This window comes from Ranitomeya variabilis, chromosome 6, assembly GCF_051348905.1.
Source record: "Ranitomeya variabilis isolate aRanVar5 chromosome 6, aRanVar5.hap1, whole genome shotgun sequence".
In the NCBI taxonomy this organism is placed as follows: Eukaryota; Metazoa; Chordata; class Amphibia; order Anura; family Dendrobatidae; genus Ranitomeya; species Ranitomeya variabilis.
The window spans coordinates 256,645,280-256,665,382 of NC_135237.1; the positions used below are offsets into that span (position 1 = coordinate 256,645,280).

At 38.8% G+C, this 20,103-nt stretch overlaps 1 protein-coding gene across 2 annotated transcripts; it reads right to left on the reverse strand.

Annotated features, from left to right (window-relative positions):
• Positions 1-1,337: 1,337 nt before the first annotated feature.
• On the reverse strand, positions 1,338-19,818 carry IRX4 (iroquois homeobox 4). 2 transcript variants are annotated; one of them, XM_077269602.1, is made up of 6 exons: positions 19,616-19,818; positions 16,490-16,629; positions 15,959-16,210; positions 14,766-14,872; positions 2,805-3,130; positions 1,338-2,528 (listed from the first exon to the last, which is right to left on the reverse strand). In XM_077269602.1, the coding sequence occupies exons 2-6, from the start codon at positions 16,532-16,534 to the stop codon at positions 1,774-1,776; spliced, it is 1,485 nt and encodes a 494-aa protein (XP_077125717.1). In that variant the 5' UTR covers positions 16,535-16,629; positions 19,616-19,818; the 3' UTR covers positions 1,338-1,773. The 2 variants fall into 2 exon arrangements, with proteins under 2 accessions (XP_077125717.1, XP_077125718.1); XM_077269603.1 differs by lacking the exon at positions 19,616-19,818 and adding an exon at positions 16,707-16,724.
• Positions 19,819-20,103: the final 285 nt, after the last annotated feature.

The following is a 20,103-nucleotide window of genomic DNA, read 5'->3' on the forward strand; positions in this document are numbered from 1 at the left end:
ACACACACACACACACACACACACACACACACACACACACACACACACACACACACACACACACACACACACGCACACACACACACTGCAGTTACATATGTTATCTGTATGTTCTCTTTCTAGCTTTCGCATACATGCTTTACTTAATGCCAATTTTGAGTTCTTTTATCCTTAAGTTTCTTGTCGAGAGAAAAACTTGGCAATTCTCTCAGGTCAGCCGTGTTAAAAAGAAAGGGAAGGAACACTACAGCCATTCTCTCTCTCTCTCTCTCCTGGTTGCATTCTTATTTTAATGTCAGAAATAGTAAGTCATCTATCCTGAAGTGTTGAAATATTTATGCAGGTTCATAGAGACCCCATAGAAGCTTAGGGAAGCATTAGGCTCAAAACGGTGGTAAAAACATCACTTTGGGAGACGGGAAGTCATTGCTAGCCTCATCTATATAGTAATAACTGAAGAATGCTACAAGATAAAAGGCCCCACTTACTCAATTGTAATGCATAGTTACACATAACATGGCTAAACTCTCTCTCTATAGATATTTAAAACAATGTATAATACATAGTAAATGTATTAATATATATAATCATGCATATATCATTACATTAAAATGAGTTATGTCAATTAACAAAATTAGTTCTTCTGATCTATCTATCTTTTCATCTATCTATCTATCTCTTATCTATCTATCTTTCTATTTATCTATCTTCTATCTATCTATCTTTTTATCATCTATCTATCATCTATCTATCTATATATCTATCTATCTATCTATCTATCTATCTGTCTATCTATCTATCTTTTTATCATCTATCTATCTATCTATCTATCTATCTATCTATCTATCTATCTATCCATCTATCTATCTATTTCTTATCTATTATATCTATCTATCTATCTATCTATCTATCTATCTATCTATCTATCTATTTATTTATATTTATAAAAAGCGGAACAGCACAACAATATTACTTATCTCCGGGTGCAAAGCCTCCAGGTAACCTGTCCATTGGTCATCCACTTTCCATAGAAATCAAAAAAGGCAGCACTCCATTGTTTTAAAAAAATGTAGGATTTATTTTAGACCCACATATCAGTGCGATGTTTCAGCTCTACTGAGCTTTTCTCAAGCAGTCCATCCGATATCTATCTATCTATCTATCTATCTATCTATCTATCTATCTATCTATCTATCTATCTATCTATCATCTATCTACCTATTCCATATCTATCTGTCTCTAGTTCAGTCACACAGCATCCCTTGCACTTTCTGCTGTTGTATGTAACAACCTTCCCATATATTCGGGGGGCAAACAGACAGACTTGCATCTCTGAATCTCTGAAACAGACCATTTATTGGAGTGAACAAATAGAAATGCCATTTCTGTACATCCGACATATGTGCATTGTGTAAACTTGAAAGCAGTGCGGTTTGTGAATCACTAACAAAGAAATCTTCTGGATGGCTCATTACTAATCTAGCATGCTGTTCATACGATAGAACCTGGAATTCTAGCTTTTTGTTATCTTTGTAAACTTCTGGTTTGTAAACAGCAATTACTCCAACACATAGCAAAGTCCGTGCTTTAGACATCGATATAAATAATTGTCACAACACTGAGACTTTTTAAGAAAAGATCATTTAAACAAAGATGAAGGGATGAACATAATCTGAAACATGAGTCCATGGACCTGGATTAGAATAAAACCCGATGAGTTGGCATGTCTTCTGCTAGAAAGTCTCACATCTTTATAAACTACTATCTGTTAGGTTATGAGCAGAACATTTTGCTCCCAGACTTGGGAAATGTAATAAATTCCTTATTATTGTCCTGTCCTTTTGTCATATTGGTAGGGTTCACAACAGAGCGTCCTAAAGAACCAGCTTCAAGAATTGATCCTTTAGTGGTGGCCCAAGAAACGGTGGTGTTGGTGAGAGCCTGGTTCAAAGTACTGTGCCTGAACAATGGGTCATGAAAAACTCCATCAACCCAATTTCTGAGACTTGTTACAGGAGAATCCTGTCGTCTGTCAATAATACAAACTGGAGTGGACACAGCAGAAGAAGAAGAGGAGGAGGATGAGGACGGAGAGGAAACCCCCTGGTGCTTTAACATGCACGATGGATATTCAGTTTGATTTAAGGAGGTGGCTGTGTGAGCCAGAGACCAAATTCTTGGTTTGGAATCAAGTAGTTGTTGACTTTGCTGCTGAAAGCACAGTTTGGATTCACAGCCTCTTTGTCTCACCCTTATTAAGTCTTGGTCGCATTCATCCACAACACTTTTTAGACAATTCTTAGCCCTATCAATTTCTTGGTCTACTGAAGAAATGGTAAGTGGCATCTTCAGAATAACGTCTTTACAATGGTCATTGGCACAATCCCTGGTCCGCATTTGGTGTCCTTCTTGTGATTGGTGATGAAATGGTTGTTTTAACTCACATTCAGAACTTTCAGACTCTATTGTGTCGAAGTCATCAAGGTCACTAAGGTCTAGGTCTTTGTCTTCTCTTCCGGTGGCTTCTTCTGTTAATAAAAGTGCAGAGGAAGAATTATTATTCCCCCATATTAAACATTTATTCTGTACAAATGCAGCCAGTTCTATAATATTATTGTGACACATGCAGGACATTGAGCAAAGTAACAGTTATTATGGAGAAGAGAGCATCTTGCTAAGGAAGTTATAACCTACCTTCATAAGTTGGATTTTTAGACAAAATTCATTTCATGCACTTTAGAAATTATTAAAAAAACAAACAAGTAACCTACATATAAAGTTAGGACATCAAAAAGGATACCAACCTTCTGTCTTCTTTTCATTCTTAATGTTGTCCTTTGTAGACTCATCTTCCTCATCTTCTTCATCTTCATCATAAGGTCGTTTCTCATCAGAACATTTGTTTCTTGGTGGCCAAGTCATCTTGTTCTCTTTCTTAAGCCTCCTTCTGGCATTGGCAAACCACGTGGACACCTGGGTGAGGGTCATCTTGGTGATGATGGCCAGCATGATCTTCTCACCCTTAGTGGGGTAAGGGTTTTTTCTATGCTCTTGCAACCAGGCCTTTAAGGTGCTGGTGGTTTCACGAGTAGCATTTTTCCTGCGCGTACCTCCATCCATGGTTCCATACCTAATAACACAATGTTGCTAATAAATTAATGTCCTTATACCAGCTAGCTGTGTGCACAAATCAAGTTAAAAAGCCACATGTAGATTTTAATACATGCAAAAGTATTGCAACAATGCCAATAATATGGTGACCTACAGACTGTGCTACTCCATGGTTAATATCTCAGAGAGTTCAGGTCATATTTCCCAGGAAGCCAGATTTAAAAGGATAAATTTGAATGACCTGAGGATATAACTGTTAATATAAATATTTCCTTCCTACTCCTTTATTAGCCATGTCTCAGGCTTTTGTTGATGAAATTGTAAAAACGTATAAAGACAGAGGATTGCAGCTGAATATTTAATGCACACTATTCTGAAAGGTCATCGGCACCCATGTGGTCTTAAAAAAAAAAGGTTGAGATGGCTTAAGTGGTTTTGTGCTGCTTTAGGGATAATAGATGCAGTAAGGTAAAACCGTTTTAAATCCCTTCAGGGCAAGGGGATGCAGAGCTTTGGGTAGCCCTGAATGCCAAGCATCTGAGGCTGCTGCTCTGTGATTCACCTAACACAAAGGCATTATCTTCTGGAAGGTGAGAAATCTTCACCTGCTAGACTTGTAGATTGTGTTTTTTTTCTTTTCTCAGCCAATAAGATTGTATTGGAACAATTAAATACACCGTTTTCCATCAAGAAGGCTTTCAGTTCATTACCACATTTTCTTGTCTATGTACTGGGTATATTTTTCCAGATTTTGAGACTAGCCAAAGTGGCAGCAGACACCAACAGCAGGCAAGATTTCTATTAGTATGATATATATCTAGATTTTAATGTGATTAGACATATAGGGCCTAATTCAGGTATTGATACCAGAATTCTGGCATAAAATACGTTAATAGTATGCAAAATTGCACAAAAATATTGTGATATTTGACATTTATACGCCAGTCTTGGCCAATTACACCAATATGGGTGGCATGCCCATCACATCCTACTCCACCAAGCCCTTCAATAAGGGTGGACACAGCTCCAATGTTAATGCATTGACCGTCTTAGTGTTTTATGCTGTGTTTTTGGTTTGCACCAAATTCATCTTTCCATTTGCTCCTTTTTTAAGTCTATTTTATCTGTGTTCACCTTTGTTTTGTTTTTTTAGTTACCCATTGTGGGTGAGGCTTAGAGTTTTTGCTTGGTTGGCTTTCGATTTTTTCAAAAAAGTTGCAAATTTTTTTGTAAATGCACTTCACTCCTCTCACCTGTAACAATTTTTATGTACACTGCAATTTTTGCGATATTTTGCAAAAAAGTGCAATTTTTTTGTTATTAAGTGACAAGAATTGTTAAACACAGAAAAAAAAGAAGTTTTTTGACTTGGTGCAAAATTAATAAACTGTGTTTAAATTATTTTTGATGAATTTAGTTCAAAAATTATCAGTGAAGCCAACAAGACCAAAAAAGAAAAGTGACTCAAAATAAACACAAATGATGAATCAAGCCCATAAAATTTGATTCCCTTGAGGCTAGTTAAACATTGTTAGATTAGCACACATTTACTAATGCTGTCTAATAATTAGGCTCAGCTTCCAATTGTCAAATGTTACATATAGTTATTAAGGTTGAAGGAAGACTTTAAGTCCATCTAGTTCAACCCATAGCCTAACCTAACATGCCCTAACATGTTGATCCAGAGGAAGGCAAAAAAAAACCATGTGGCAAAGAGTAAGCTCCACATTGGGGAAAAAAATTCCTTCCCGACTCCACATACGGCAGTCAGACTAGTTCCCTGGATCAACGCCTTATCAAGGAATCTAGTGTATATACCCTGTAACATTATACTTTTCAAGAAAGGCATCCAGTCCCCTCTTAAATTTAAGTAATGAATCACTCATTACAACATCATACGGCAGAGAGTTCCATAGTCTCACTGCTCTTACAGTAAAGAATCCGCATATGTTATTATGCTTAAACCTTCTTTCCTCCAGACATAGAGGATGCCCCCTTGTCCCTGTCTCAGGTCTATGATTAAAAAGATCATCAGAAAGGTCTCTGTACTGTCCCCTCATATATTTATACATTAACATAAGATCATGTGCCCCTTTACTTCATCTATACAAGGGCTGGACACAACTGATATAAAAGAAAACCTGTCATGTCAAATAAACCCTATTAACCTGCAGATATGGGGCTAATCTGTAGATTCTTAGCGCTTTAAACCCATGTGACCTCCGCACTGAGGACCCGACTGCCAGGAGGAATTTAACTTTTTTCCTTCCGGCAGCCTCCAGCTTTCAGAGACAGAGAGGCGGCCGTCTGCGACATCTACTCAGTGAGCAGCTGCTATAACCATGTCCCGGCACTGACTGATAGCCGCCTCAGTAGCGCATACAATATAATTTCCTCCCGGCCGTTGGGCTTTCCGTGCGATGGTGTACAGTGTTAGGGTATGTTTCCATGTTCAGGAAACGCTGCGTTTTTGACGCTGCGCAGAGCCGCAGCGTCAAACACGCAGCGTCCAGATGTTACAGCATAGTGGAGGGGATTTTATGAAATCCCGTCTCCACTATGCGTGGTAACACGCACCCAGCGGCCCTGCGATTCCGGACATGCTGAGCGTCTTTTAAGATCGCAGCATGTCCGTGTAGCAGTCATCAAAGCAAAATGTGGCTACTTTGAAGAACCTAGAATATAAGACATATTTTCAGTTGTTTCACACTTTTTTGTTAAGTATATAATTCCACATGTGTTAAATCATAGTTTTGATGCCTTCAGTGTGAATTTACAATTTTCATAGTCATGAAAATCCAGAAAAATCTTTAAATGAGAAGGTGTGTCCAAACTTTTGGTCTGTACTGTATATGTAGAAAGAAACTCTGAGAGAGCTTAAACTTAGTGAGGCAGATGAAAGATAAGCCATACATATCAGAGTTGGTCCTTGCTGCATGATAAAATTGGCGCATCTTGCTTACTTAGGGCCTGTCAACATGGGCGATGCTCACATTCAAGTGGAACACTAAGCCCAAAAATTCAATGGACCAATTTGTGATTTTCCTTATAGGGCCATGAGTATATGCAGAGAAAAGTGATGAATGCTCTACTCCTATCCACTCCAGTTATTGGGTCACTTAGACACACATTGATGAAAACTCTGGCATTTTTCACTGGTGAAACAAATACAAGCTTTACCTTATTCATCTGAATACAGTCTTAGGGCAGCTCAGGATGTATTTGGAGAAACAGTATATGTAAATTGCCTCTTTAGAGAGAAAGAGGACTTGAACTCTATAGCACCACCTATTGGAAGCAGCAGTCCTACAAATCACTATCGACCCTTTATCGAGCCTTGCAATATGACTTAGGATAAAAGCCAAATCAGAATATCAATTTTCAGACATGGTGTCCACCTCTATATTAGGAGAAAACTTACCCCTTAGATCCCAGTCTTAGTCTCTCACCAAATCAAATACTTTGCACTGATGAGGGGCAATACCCCAAAACAGCGTGTCTACAAATTAAGATTCTTATTTAGATTTTATCCTAAGTCATACAGCAAGGCACGTTAAAGGTTTGATATTGACTTGTAGGTTTGCTACTTCCAGTAGGTGGTACTAGAGTTCAAGTCCTCTTTTCTCTGAAGAAACAATTTGCATATTTCATTTCCCAGAGGAGCATTGCAAGGTGTTTAAGTCTCCTCATACTGGCATGCCAGACCTGGCATGTCACTCTCCATAAGTCGAAAACTTCACCTTTAGACAAACAGTATAAAAATGTTTACTTTTTCATCTAGGCCCAAAAATTGGACCAAAGGAGCACACACTATGATTTTTTGATGATAATGGATGCACATGTGAATTAGCCCACAAATGGGTGCAAATACCTTAGTAAATGTGAACCAATATTTACTTATGGAATCCTTATATGAGATACCATGTTTTGAGGATATGTGACCTAACATTTTATGCATGAGTCCAATGATTGGATTTAAGTCTGTAATACTGCATGTAATGCTCAGTTTACGGTTGGTTCATACATCCTGATTAAAGCTGCAGCATCACATTTAATGCAGTGCTGGTTTTGTTTATACATGTGAGGGAAAGATGTTTACTTCCCATTGGCATTTATAGTAATGCACATATTTGTATTACTACTTTCAGTACATTGTACTCATCATCCTACTGACTGTATCCAGGTGGTGGAGGAAACTAATGTGCACTGACTGGCGGCACAATACCACCTTCACCGATCAGCGATCACTTAATAGCCTGTTTGCACAGATAGACCATAGTAAACAATGTGCACTAAACGATCTGTAATAGATCAGTGCACACAGGCTGCCATTCTTCTCAGCAGTACGAGTCCTGTTTACACAGGACGCTACGCCACTGAGAATAATGATGATCTGTGCTGCAAAAAAAGATCTTTTCACACACTAAATGAGCATTTTTCTAATTCATTTGGATAATTGGTAGACTGTTTGCATGGGCCGATTATTATGGAACGTGGGTTTTTAACTACACTTATTTCACGGTGATCTTTCAGTGTAAATGAAGCTTTATTCTACTGGCTGATTGACACAGCAGATTATTTCTCTGGACTTTGGTTGCGGAATTAGCATTGAAATTCCACAGGAAAATACAGTACATATTTAATGAATGGGGTTTTAAACCCAAGTCGGTCACTGATTTTTGTGCATGCTGTTTATTTACAAATTTGCATCTAGGCCTATCTGTAGCAGAAGTGCAGCGGATTTTCACCATGGGATTTATTCATTGCAAAGCAAAGTGGGAAATACATGGATAAAATTGCAGAAGAAAGAGAATATGTCACCATGAAAAAGTGGAAGTGTTACGACTAAGAACTAGATTGTTCGAAACGCGGAGGTGTCAACAGTAATGAAAATGTCACTGTAGTCCGTTTATTTGAATATGCTTTATTCCACTCAATAAATGTTACTCTCACAAGTGCTGGATCGTGTGTTTCACAAGTTTACCTTGGACTCTGGAATCTTCCTTTCTCCTTCTAGATTGATATATAGTTTTTTGAGGAAAAATTTTGTATAACCTGTGTTTTAATAATTTAATCCCCTGCTCTTTCTAGGATTTTCGGTCCAGTGGGCGGTCCTATCAGTAATTGACAGTTATCTCTGTAAGCACTTATGCAAAGAAAGCTGTCAGTCGCTGATAGGACCGCCCACTGGATTGACAATCCCAGCAAGAGAAGAGGATTAAAGAATAAAACACGAGTTATACTGATTGTTTCCTCACAAAACTATATACGAATCTGCTCAGCTCCCCGGCCCTATAACATACTGCCTGTAGATTGAATAGCATTTTCATGGAGACAGGTTCCCTTTAATTGCAGATTAATTTACTTTAACCAATTACATTTAATTGTGAATTTTTGCATGTGTATTTAGACAGTTTCTACGGTGTAACTTTTACATTATGTGTTTTTGGCATAAATTTTGAGCATGATAACAAAAATGCAAAAAAATTGCAGTAATGTATGAGCATAGCTGGAAAGTTCAAGGGACATTAATTTCACAGCTGCCCAATTATAAGCAGTGCCCTTTTGTACAAAAATATCAAGGATCAATGCTGGATGTCTGTTTCAACCATCAGGCCTGTCCGGTATAAACTGTCCTTACTGAGCAGCAGTCTTACTTATCCTGAGTAAAGGTACTGTATGTGCACACATTGTCATTTTCTAGCACTTTCTGCCTATAACCTACGTTGTAAAACCTCCCATCAAGGCACATAATACTGTACTACTGTACACATGTTCTGTCCTATGTCACTTCTTTTAACGGCTTCAGGCTTCAGAAACCCTCAAGTGGTTAAAAGAAGCAATCTGTCCCTTCTTCAGGCAGCCAACCACTTTCTATACTTGAAAGCAGAGAGTGAAAGATGTAATCGCTGGAGGAATGACGGCAAAGCTACCAACAAAGCCACATCGGGTAAATGACTGCCTGTGTCTTCCTGAAGTGGCTTAATACATACCCTAATAGACAGCTAACAATTAATTCAACTAGACAACCTTAAAGTAGAGCAAATTTCCAACAGTAGCTCATGCAGGCTGCTGAACCTGGTGCATTTCCAGTCTCGTATACTGTCTAGTATAAATTTACAGCAGCGATTAGTTGGCTTACTTTTAGACACTTTGGGAACCAAAATATTGGAGTACTCTCCTAATTACGTTGGTTTTACAAACACCTAGAGAAGCATCCACTTTTCTAAACACTTCACTACAGGGAATCTGTCACCCCCGGGATGTATATGACCTATTAATATGGGCATACAGGTAATAGAAATGTTACACTAGTCCTAGATCCCCAAATGCAGTGCCTATATAAGGGAGGTTAAGGTATGTATTTCTGAGGGAGTGCAGGGGGCAGGATTCTGGGGCCGTAACTGACGTGCATGGAAGGAGGTAAGTATTGTAATGAACACAGGGGGCAGGGACGTCTTACAGGCACCACACGCCCCGGAGCCTGGAAGAAATCATTAGCATAAGGAAAGCAATATAACATTTCTCCACAACAAGAACGATAACATGAGGCAGACAGGTAGGATTAGTGTAACATTTCTATTACCTGTATGCCCATATTAATAGGTCATATACATCTGGGGGGGTGACAGATTCCATTTAAGATATTTCTGTGCTGCTGCTAGTCGAATGGCTGAAACTCCATCCACCCATGGCCAGAAAATGGCCATAGTTAGGTTTCACAATCAGCTAATGACTCACCACAGGTGGGGAGGGGTCCAGTCACGTGACTGGTAGCAATGCAGATAACATCTACTACATTATCTATATTCAGAGAGTCATCACTGTGTGGTTTGTGGTGTTACATAGGACTGCAGGTAACATCTACTACATTATCTATATTCAGAGAGTCATCACTGTGTGATTTGTGGTGTTACATAGGACTGCAGGTAACATCTACTACATTATCTATATTCAGAGATATCACTGTGTGATTTGTGGTGTTACATAGGACTGCAGGTAACATCTACTACATTATCTATATTCAGAGAGTCATCACTGTGTGATTTGTGGTGTTACATAGGACTGCAGGTAACATCTACTACATTATCTATATTCAGAGATATCACTGTGTGATTTGTGGTGTTACATAGGACTGCAGGTAACATCTACTACATTATCTATATTCAGAGAGTCATCACTGTGTGAGCTGTGGTGTTAACTGTTTGGTGAAGGCCCTTTTATATTTTGTGTTCTAACACAACTATCCTCAGTACACAAAGGATAATCCATAAAAGAATGGTTAGGGGGTATAGAAGAACTTGAGTTGCACACAGAGACTTGACTTCAACCCCATTGAACATCTTTGGGGAAACCTAAAAAGAGCTAATGAGCCAGGCCTTCTTGTCATACATCAGTATCTCACTTCACAAATGCTCTCCTAGATAAATGAACAGAAATTCTCAGAGACAAACCAGAATCTTGTAGAAAGCCTTCCCTGAAGAGTGAAAGCTGTCCTAGCTGTAAAGGAGGGACAAATTCAATATTAATGCTTGTGGATTTAGAATCGCTCCAGTAGCTTCAGTAGATGTAACGTTTAGGAGTCCAACTACTTTTGTCCATATAGTGAATGAGAATGAGGCCTGTGAACATGGCTTCTATGTCAGGATGGTATTGTGTGGCTGAACTGGAAACAGATCCTACAGACTGAGAATAGTTCATAGGTGATGTCCTTGGCGCGTGATGTCCATTTACTCAGTACAAATAAATTGGGCTGATGTCACAAAATAAATATTTCTTGAGGTCATGCCACAGCCAAGATTTTCCCACTTCTATAGAATCAGGTCTATGAGATTAAACAGTTTCCTTCAAAATCTCAATAGATGAACGTGGCAACTGATCTGTCATACTACCTAGAATCTGTTTTTATGAAACATCACATCCTGCACTGTAGCATAAAACGTTTTTTCAGGGGTTTTAAAACTTTGATTACATTTATGTTTTATCACCTTTTTTGTATGCTTCACATAAAATACCATGAAGTCATCTGAATAGGAAGCAGACCAATAAAAGATTGATAAACCTAGAAAAGAATGCTAAAAGTAAGGAGAAAAAACTTTTTCCATTGTCTGTCAGCAAGATTATTTTGGAAAAAAAAAACTTTCTGGGAAGTGCTGTATAAAATTTTAATCAATATCTCACTGAACACAAGAACATTTTCCAAAATATTGACAAGACTGAGTTTTCATACTACATTGTTTTACTCATTCATACATGAAAGTAAGGTTAATAATGTAACTTTAATTACAAAATCTTCAATAATTCTCAAACTAATTAATGCAAAAGTGAATACACCCCAAATAAAAAAAACTACTACATCTAGCCTTTTGTATGACCTCCATGATTATTAAAGACAGCCCTAAATCTTATAGAAATGGAATTAACAAATTAGTCACATATTGCAACATCTATCCTATCCTACAGTATTCTGACTAATAAGTAAAGCTTTGCTGATTTTCTTGTAGTCTTAACCTTCCTTGTGTAAATAAATTATTTTCTTTCTCAAGTCTTGTGACATTTCTCTTCCATGTGGTGCCATTGCTGACAGCATGAAATGGAAAGGCGTTTTCTTTGCTAAGTAACGCCCTTTTATAGTCAACTGTCTGCTGGACACCTGTTTAATGAATAGTTAAACTTACCAGTGATTTCATTCTTGCTAATTACATTTTTTTAATCCAAACTTTAGCTTTACTCCTATGATTTAATCTGAAGTGTACTCATTTTTGCAACATGGTACTGAATTAATTTATTTGAAAAATTACTTTTGGAGTGTGTGAAGCTACAAATCTTGTTACCAATTAATGTGGGAACATTTGTGGGAGTATTCTGTAGTTTGGCATCCCATAAAAAGTATTGACTCTGAAAGGAATCTAAATGGTTTTTGACAAATCTGTTGGGGTATAACTTTAACTTTAACAACACTGTCTGTTTTTATTTGGCCTTACCTTTGTATAATTATATCTATCCTATATATGTAGTGTGTGTGTGTGTGTGTGTGTGTGTGTGTGGGCGCTATTATGTATTTTTAGATGTTCACAGATATCATTGATAACTTTTCTGAAAGAGTTGGAATGCCAACACAAGAAATCATGCCTCATCTTGAGCGAAATGCACATCCATAAAGTGTCGGATATACAGCATGTAGTAAAGAAGATGTAAGCCATTTCTCATGTAGATAATGGTACTAAGACCATGGAATAATCATACACAACATGACACAATGTTGTATTGCTGTACTTATCTAACACTCAAAACGCTACAGACTTTTACTGAAATATAAATACTACACACATAATAAATTTGATCACATATGAATTTAACTGGTATCAAGCACCTATCATAATCCAAGCAAATACCGACACAGTGATTTCCAAAATGCCTGCTCTGAAAGGCCGCATTGCCTGTTAACAGGGCCACAATATTGATTTATATTGCTCTGCACTAATTCTTAGTAAGTGAAATTCATTATGTTTTCTGTCAACAGATTTCACTGATTCTTCTTAATGCCTCCATTGCCCTATTAATGCAGATGAACATCATACAGGGAGACCCCCTCAGAATGCCCCTTTATCAGTCAGAACAGTGCTCAGATTTGTTCTTATATGGATTCATCTGAATGGCCACCATATATACCTGTATATTTTTCGTGCAGAGGAATTGTCAGGAATCTAGGGGATGCCAAGAAGGGGAGCGGCAGTTTCAGAATAGGGTTGTGGTCATTTCTCAGCCAGTAACAGGGGACTGGCCACCCTCAGTTTTGGTATCATCTCCCAAATGACACCCGTACATCGTACATTCTATCCAGATCTGTGGTGAGGATTAGTGATGAGCGAGTATGCTCGTTACTCGAGTTTCTCCGAGCATGCTCGGGTGGTCTCTGAGTATTTTGGCGTGCTCGGAGACTCGGTTGTTAGACAACCTGAACACATGCAGGGATGGCCTGTTTGTTAGGCAATCCCCACATGTATTCAGGCTGTCTAGCAGCTTCGTCGACATAAACTAAATCTCCAAGCACACCAAAATACTTGGAGACCACTCGAGAATGCTCGGAGAAACTCGAGTAATGAGCATACTCGCTCATCACTAGTGAGGATGCTTTCTCACATATATCCCACAGAATCACAATGAAATGCATCAAATATGAACGTCTGTAGTCATAGCATAGCAATATGTTGTGGAAAACGCCAGCACAGGACAGTACATTTTCTATAAATTGGGGTAATGCACAGTATTGGGAAAGGTGATTAGGCGTGATAGTAATATGCAGGATCTACAGCGGCCTCACCTCCCCTATGGACTATTTTGCCTTTTCAGAACACATTAGGTAACATACAGTACAGAACAGAAAAGGTAAAAATAAGCAATTCAGATGATGGCAATTCAAAAATCCTCCTACAAAATGTTATTTAATCCCTCTAATTGTGGAGGTGACCTTTTATGCCTTCATTTTACTGACTCATTAAAAGAGAAAAGTTACATATTTAGCACTCTAGAAAAGTTCATGTGTAGGAGAGACTGTTAACAAAGTAGGCCCTAACACTTCCAAGTCTAATGATTCATGGCAGGTTTGGGAAATATTTTGGAAAATATCCACCTTGGCATCAAATCTTATTTAGTTTTTATAAGGCCAAAAGTTGTATAATAAATAACGTATAATTAATGTGTTAAGATTTTACAGCTTAAATGTGTTTTAGCCCCATTTCCTCTATATTTTACTCAACAATTCAACAATTCTCCCCAAAGAATGTAATGATTATATATATATATATATATATATATATATATATATATATATATATATAATTATGAAAAGTATTGAAAATATCAGGACATAAGGCAATCAGATTGTACACCTCTTTATTTATTAACTTATGACGTGATCTAATCAGTAGAGGGAAGGCTTGGTGAATCAGGCGCTATACATTGCCTGCTATATATACCACTTGCTAACTCTAAGTATGGGCGAACAAGTGAGACAGGCTTGACCTGTCCTAGAGGCTTTTCTGCTGTTATGAAATGTCTTATGACACTTCAATTAAAATTGTGACATTAAAGGACACTATGACCCTGCGTAGAGGTACAAGGAGTTTAAGAGAAAAGTGGGATTCTTGGTGATACAGTAAGACATAACTATCAGTATAAATATGGAAACTGCTGAGAATCAAACTTGTAAGTGAAAGCGTTGGGCATACTAATACTATTATATATGACCCCATAGCAAAAGTCAGGTATGGATAGTGCCACATGTACTGGAGGATGAACCTCGGACAACATTTATGCTCATAAGTGCAAGTAATGAACGTGTCACCATGTCACACCTGCTTGGTGACAACGTAGTGTAACATGTGCTCCACTCACGTCCTGAACTGATCCAATATAAAGTAATAAGTAGATGACCTAGCATACACCGGCGGGGAGCTTCTGCATCTCTCTTTATAGACGGGGTAATAAAATCCAATTATATGGGGCATTCAGTATAACATGACTGGCTCATCTATGAAGTACTAATATGTAACCCTTAACTCAATAAACTCAATTAACCATGGAAATGAGTGTACCACCCAGAAAGGACAGTATGATACTGCAAAGAGAATAGTGCCTGGTATATCAGTTACCTGTCATACTGGTACTGGCTCAGGGTGTGATCATAAGGATAGTAAGCAGCAGTCTGGGCAATGCCCGCATGCGCAGATCCCGTGCCATCCTTGGAATCAAATGTGTTCTGTAACATAAGGTCAAGAATGTTTGTATGACCGCATACATATACAAGCCTATTCATTTCCTACACAGTAACTATCAGAAGTAGACTTCTTACTCACAATCCCTACTGTTATCGGGGCTCCCAGACACAGCTGAATAATCTCAATATAACACACAATGCTAAATACAAGACAAATTAGTTCATTCTCATGACACAATTGTATATTGCTTTCTGCTCCTGTGGATATATAACGAATGAGTGCATTATACACCCTCTCCCAAAACTCATTCTACTGTTAATATGTTTATAGATAAGGGAAGCAGTTCATACACATTTCATACATATTCTGCACTACAACAAAAGATAAAAGAACTGACAACATCCATCTCCAGCTGTCACTTCCTGTTTATCTGGTGAGAATGGAGAAGATAAATACTCTATGCTAATCTGCGGAATAGATGTAATACTAGCAGATAAATGGGAGCCCAGGCATGCTGCAGGGGGCTCTGGAGGATATATATGTTTACAATATACATTAATAGAGTTGCATGTGCTATATATATATATATATATATATACATATATATAGATAGATATAGATATATACATTATGTAATATTAGACTTACATGTATTATATATTATGTTAATAGACTTGCATGTACTATATAAATATATATAATGTAATATTAGACTTACATGTATTATATATAAATAGACTTGCATGTACTATATATATATATATATATATATATATATATATATATATATTTATATATAAAATGTATTATTGAACTTACATGTATTATATACATATACAAATATTATATATTAATAGACGTGCATGTACTATTTACATAATGTAATATTAGACTTACATGTGTTACACAGACTAACGTGTATCATATATATGTGTGTGTATATATATATATATATATATATATATATATATATATATATATATATATATATATATATTGCAGTTATTTGGAAAACAATAGCCCCAAATTACAAACTCCGCTCTGTTCCATCTGCATATGCAGTCAGTGACTATTTCAGGGGAATTGCAGAATAAGTGGTGAATCCCGAGCGAGCAGCCGCCACTTACCAGAGAGTAGAACGCCGAGGCGTCGGTGCCATAGGTGACATAGTTGCCGTAGCCCTGCGAGCCTGTGTACGGGCTCCCATAGACTCCCAGGGCCGCTGCGGAGCTGAGCTCGTGCCTGGCAGTGGCCAGCAGCCGGCTCTCATACACAGGGCAGTAGACGGGGGTCTGCGCAGAGGCGGCAGCTCCAGGCTCGGAGAGACTCCTTCCACTTGACTCGCAGCAGGTTGACAGTGAGTTGGTGGTCATCAAGAACTAGGGGGGAAGGTCACACCATGAGAAGACGGGACGGGGAGCAGAATCTCGGGATGACTACATGGAAGGCTATAACAGCAGGCACTAACAGAATAGAGAAAGCAAAGTTTCATTTCCCAAGTCTTCCATCTTTCTAACAGGTAGCACGATATAACACCACATGTCTCTGGCCTAATGTACTAAACAGGAAAGTTGTTATTATTATTAGGATTTTCTTCATGAACTTGCCCCCTCCATTATCTGGCTCACATGATCAGTCCCTCCAGCCATGGCGCTTACCTGAGGAGTGGAGGAGTACGGATACCCGAACTGAGGATATGACATGTTACATGAACGCCCGAGCCCCAGGGAAGGCAGGAGAGGGGTCTGCTCGGGTTCCTGCAGCGGAGCTTCCTTCTGGAACAACTGGGTCCCAGATGCTTAAAGAGGGAAGAAGAAGGAGAAGAAAATCAGCTGTAACTTTTCATCCTTCTACTCCTTCCTCGGGTCACCATACCTAGCAATATACTGAAAAGAGCCGGAATATTGCTCCAAAGCCCATTTACTACAATATTACTCCGAGCCCAGCATAGGCAGCAGCAGCAGGAAGGTGCCTGCTGTGACGTCACCGCACCCTTTCCTCCCCGCAGCGGTGCATCCGAGGGTGCAAACACTGATCGCTTTTATGGATCGTGCGAGTGGTCGGACAAGGTAATTATAGGTGTTTGGACAGCACTCGTGCAGGGCGAGCAAACGAAGGGTTTGATTGAAACATTCCTTGCCATACACACTAATGATTTTATCTCCTTACCCACTGAAGGATGGGAAGCACTTTTAATTAGAAATTAATTAATGAGCAGCTGTTACACTAATAATTAGCCCAATTTACAAAGGAGAGAGGTAGAAATGCGCCTTTTTACTGAACTCCAAGGACTGACATAGAAAATGCAGTGCCTATGTGTATTACTCCTGCTACATAATATAGTTAATAGAGGTTTGTACAGGCTGACACCGTCCTGTAACAATCTATTAATTGTATTACACTGCTAATACCTGGCTGTCAAGCTCGGAAAAGTGCAGGTCACTAAAATCTGCAGCGGAAACGAAAAACGAAAAATTCATTTCTGATGCGACTTTTTATGCGCCAGGAACAATTTACTGAAGTCAAGAAAACAGTTCGTTTCTTATACATTGATGTTTCATTCACCAGAAATGTTGATATCATCTTAAGATGATGCTAATTAATCTGGGGAGTATTGCACTTACAAGAAAAGTTACCGAGAGTTCCTTATATCTCATATGTGTAATGTAAGCTGCCTGTTGCGGATTAAATTAAGGACGCATTATAATATATAGCATGCAAGAAATGTCTGCAGCGGGGGCATTCCAGGGTACATGAACTTACAGATTTACATTAAATACAATATATATATATATATATATATATATATATATATATATATACATATACATATACATATATATATATATATATATATATATATATATATATATATATATATATATATCAGAGAGCAGCATGAAACCAAAGATTCTGAAATAGTGGAAGTGAGTGGCGGGGCATGTGTGCCCTGGCACAGGACGGGCAGTGCAGCCCAGGTACAGGTCTGTCTGTTCAGCTAGAGTGTGCTGACTTGCTCAGAGCTGCCTGGGTTCAGACATGCGGATAGCCCCAGGGTCACACTCTAATTAATGACGGTGTTCTCTTCTTTTCCCCAGCTGGAAGACTGCCTCCCAGAAACGAATGTGCCCACTGCTGACAGCTCGATTGGGAGTGATTGATGACTATCTGGAGACCACTGTAAACCTAATAAAGTATATACTTCTTAATTGCTTTCATTACTGATGACAGTGCTACATACATATATACATATCTCCGCATTACCTCCAAGTCTCTAGTAACTTGCTGCAGAATATCTATCTGTCTATCTATCTATCTATCTATCTATCTATCTATCTATCTATTATCTAGTTCATATCTATCTATTTGTATAGATAATAAAAAAGAAAAAAGGAGGCAGCACTCCAATAAATGAAGAAAAAGGAGTTTATTAGCCCATATGGTTTATCTATCTATCTATCTATCTATCTATCTATCTATCTATCTATCTCATATCTATCTATCTATCTATCTATCTATCTATCTATCTATCTATCTATCTATTATCTTTCTATCTTTCTACCTCATATCTATCTATCTATCTATCTATCTATCTATCTATCTATCTATCTATCTATCTATCTATCTATCTCCAGCCAAAATATTAAATACAGCATCAACATTTTCTACTAAATATACATATATATGGTCCTAGGAGACGAGCAATCCTTTGACACGGGTCCCCCCTCCACTCCAGACAGTGGCATGTGTAATCCCCGCAGCTGACATGCCATTTTGCCGGTTTAATAAGTGTCTTGCCCGGCTACAAACAATCTGATCTACATAACAAAGGCTGTCAAATAAAAATTCATTGAGCTCTCGGACAAGTGAAATTAATAGAAGTGGCTGATGCATTGTGTGTCCTGCTCACAATGTTTTCTTCCTGACCATAGAAAGTTATAATAAATTCGTTCTTCTTTAGATGTGATCTCCTGTAATCTCCACATTAGAAGGACAGGTCCCCCCACTGTTCCCAGGGACCTGATCTTCGCTAAGTTCACATTTAGCCTTTGATTTGGCAGCCATATGGCACATTAGGGCTTGTCACATGTGAATGGCACCGAGTGGGGCCTCAGCAGTCTGCTCCATGTGTCACTGCTGGAGCCAGGGTACATGAATACCACCTCATTCATTCACATTTCACCCCCCAGCAGATTTGAGAGCATTGTGCAGCTCAGTGCATGGACTAAATACCTGCAGGCCATTTATACATGCTCCAATCCTGGACTCACTGCCCACACATAAGCTGCACCAAGGAAGTCTCCACTTACTGACAATCAGACAAACTTTCCTGAGATGACAGGGGGTATAGCAGCAGGCAGCTGGGCTCTGACCCTGGGACCATCCTGTCTGCTCACACAGTCCTAGGAAGTTGCTTCAGGATGCAGGTAACTGTCAGATGTGGTACTAGCACCAAAGACCCCAGCGATCATTATCAGAGCCGAGTGCTGCACATGCTACAAGTTGGCAAGAGTTAGTTTCTCCATGAAATACTCCAGAATAAGCTCATCTGGAGGAAACAAAGGCGATTACACAAGCTATAGACCCGACTAATGCTGGGATACATGGTGCACCTCAGTAATATACATGGTGCCCATAGGTAATATATCCGTAATATATGGTGCCCATCTATCTATAGCACGGTCGGCACTGAGCTGCATGCAAGAGCCATCACTGCACTCAGGTGCCCAGTCCACGAGGCTCCCAGCTCCGCGCTCTAAACAAGTAAATGAAGGTGATGTTACCTGTGTGGCCGCCTGGTCCTGGCTCTGCTTCCCGCAGACTAGAGGTGAGCTGCGCCTGGCACCGTGTCACTGGCTGGTAATGGAGACATTGGTGTGTGTATCATACCTGACTATGGAGTGGAGGAGCGCGCAGTCCCCAGGCGCCGCAATCACTCCACGAGCCTGTGGACGGGAGTGACGTTACACTGCACAGCGCCACTGAGCGCCGCGCTCCCCCTGATCAACGCTGCCCTGCACAGTGAAATGCCTCACACTCTCAGCTCATACTGATATAATACTCATATAATACTCATATAATGCTCATATAATGCTCATCTAATACTCATATTACTTATGTGCGGCACCATACAGAACTAATCTATTATCTATCTATCTATCTATCTATCTATCTATCTATCTATCTATCTATCCCATATCTATCTATCTATCTATCTATCTATCTATCTATCTATCTATCTATCTATCCCATATCTATCTATCTTTCTATC

Excerpts from the sequence above, each read along its gene's own strand:
- IRX4 (XM_077269602.1), bottom strand. The coding sequence starts at position 16,534 with ATGTCATATCCTCAGTTCGGGTATCCGTACTCCTCCACTCCTCAG. Across the intron at positions 14,873-15,958 it reads CCTCGGCGTTCTACTCTCTG|AACACATTTGATTCCAAGGA; the intron begins GTAAGTGGCGGC and ends CTTATGTTACAG. Across the intron at positions 3,131-14,765 it reads AGCCAGTACCAGTATGACAG|GTATGGAACCATGGATGGAG; the intron begins GTAACTGATATA and ends TTGTGTTATTAG.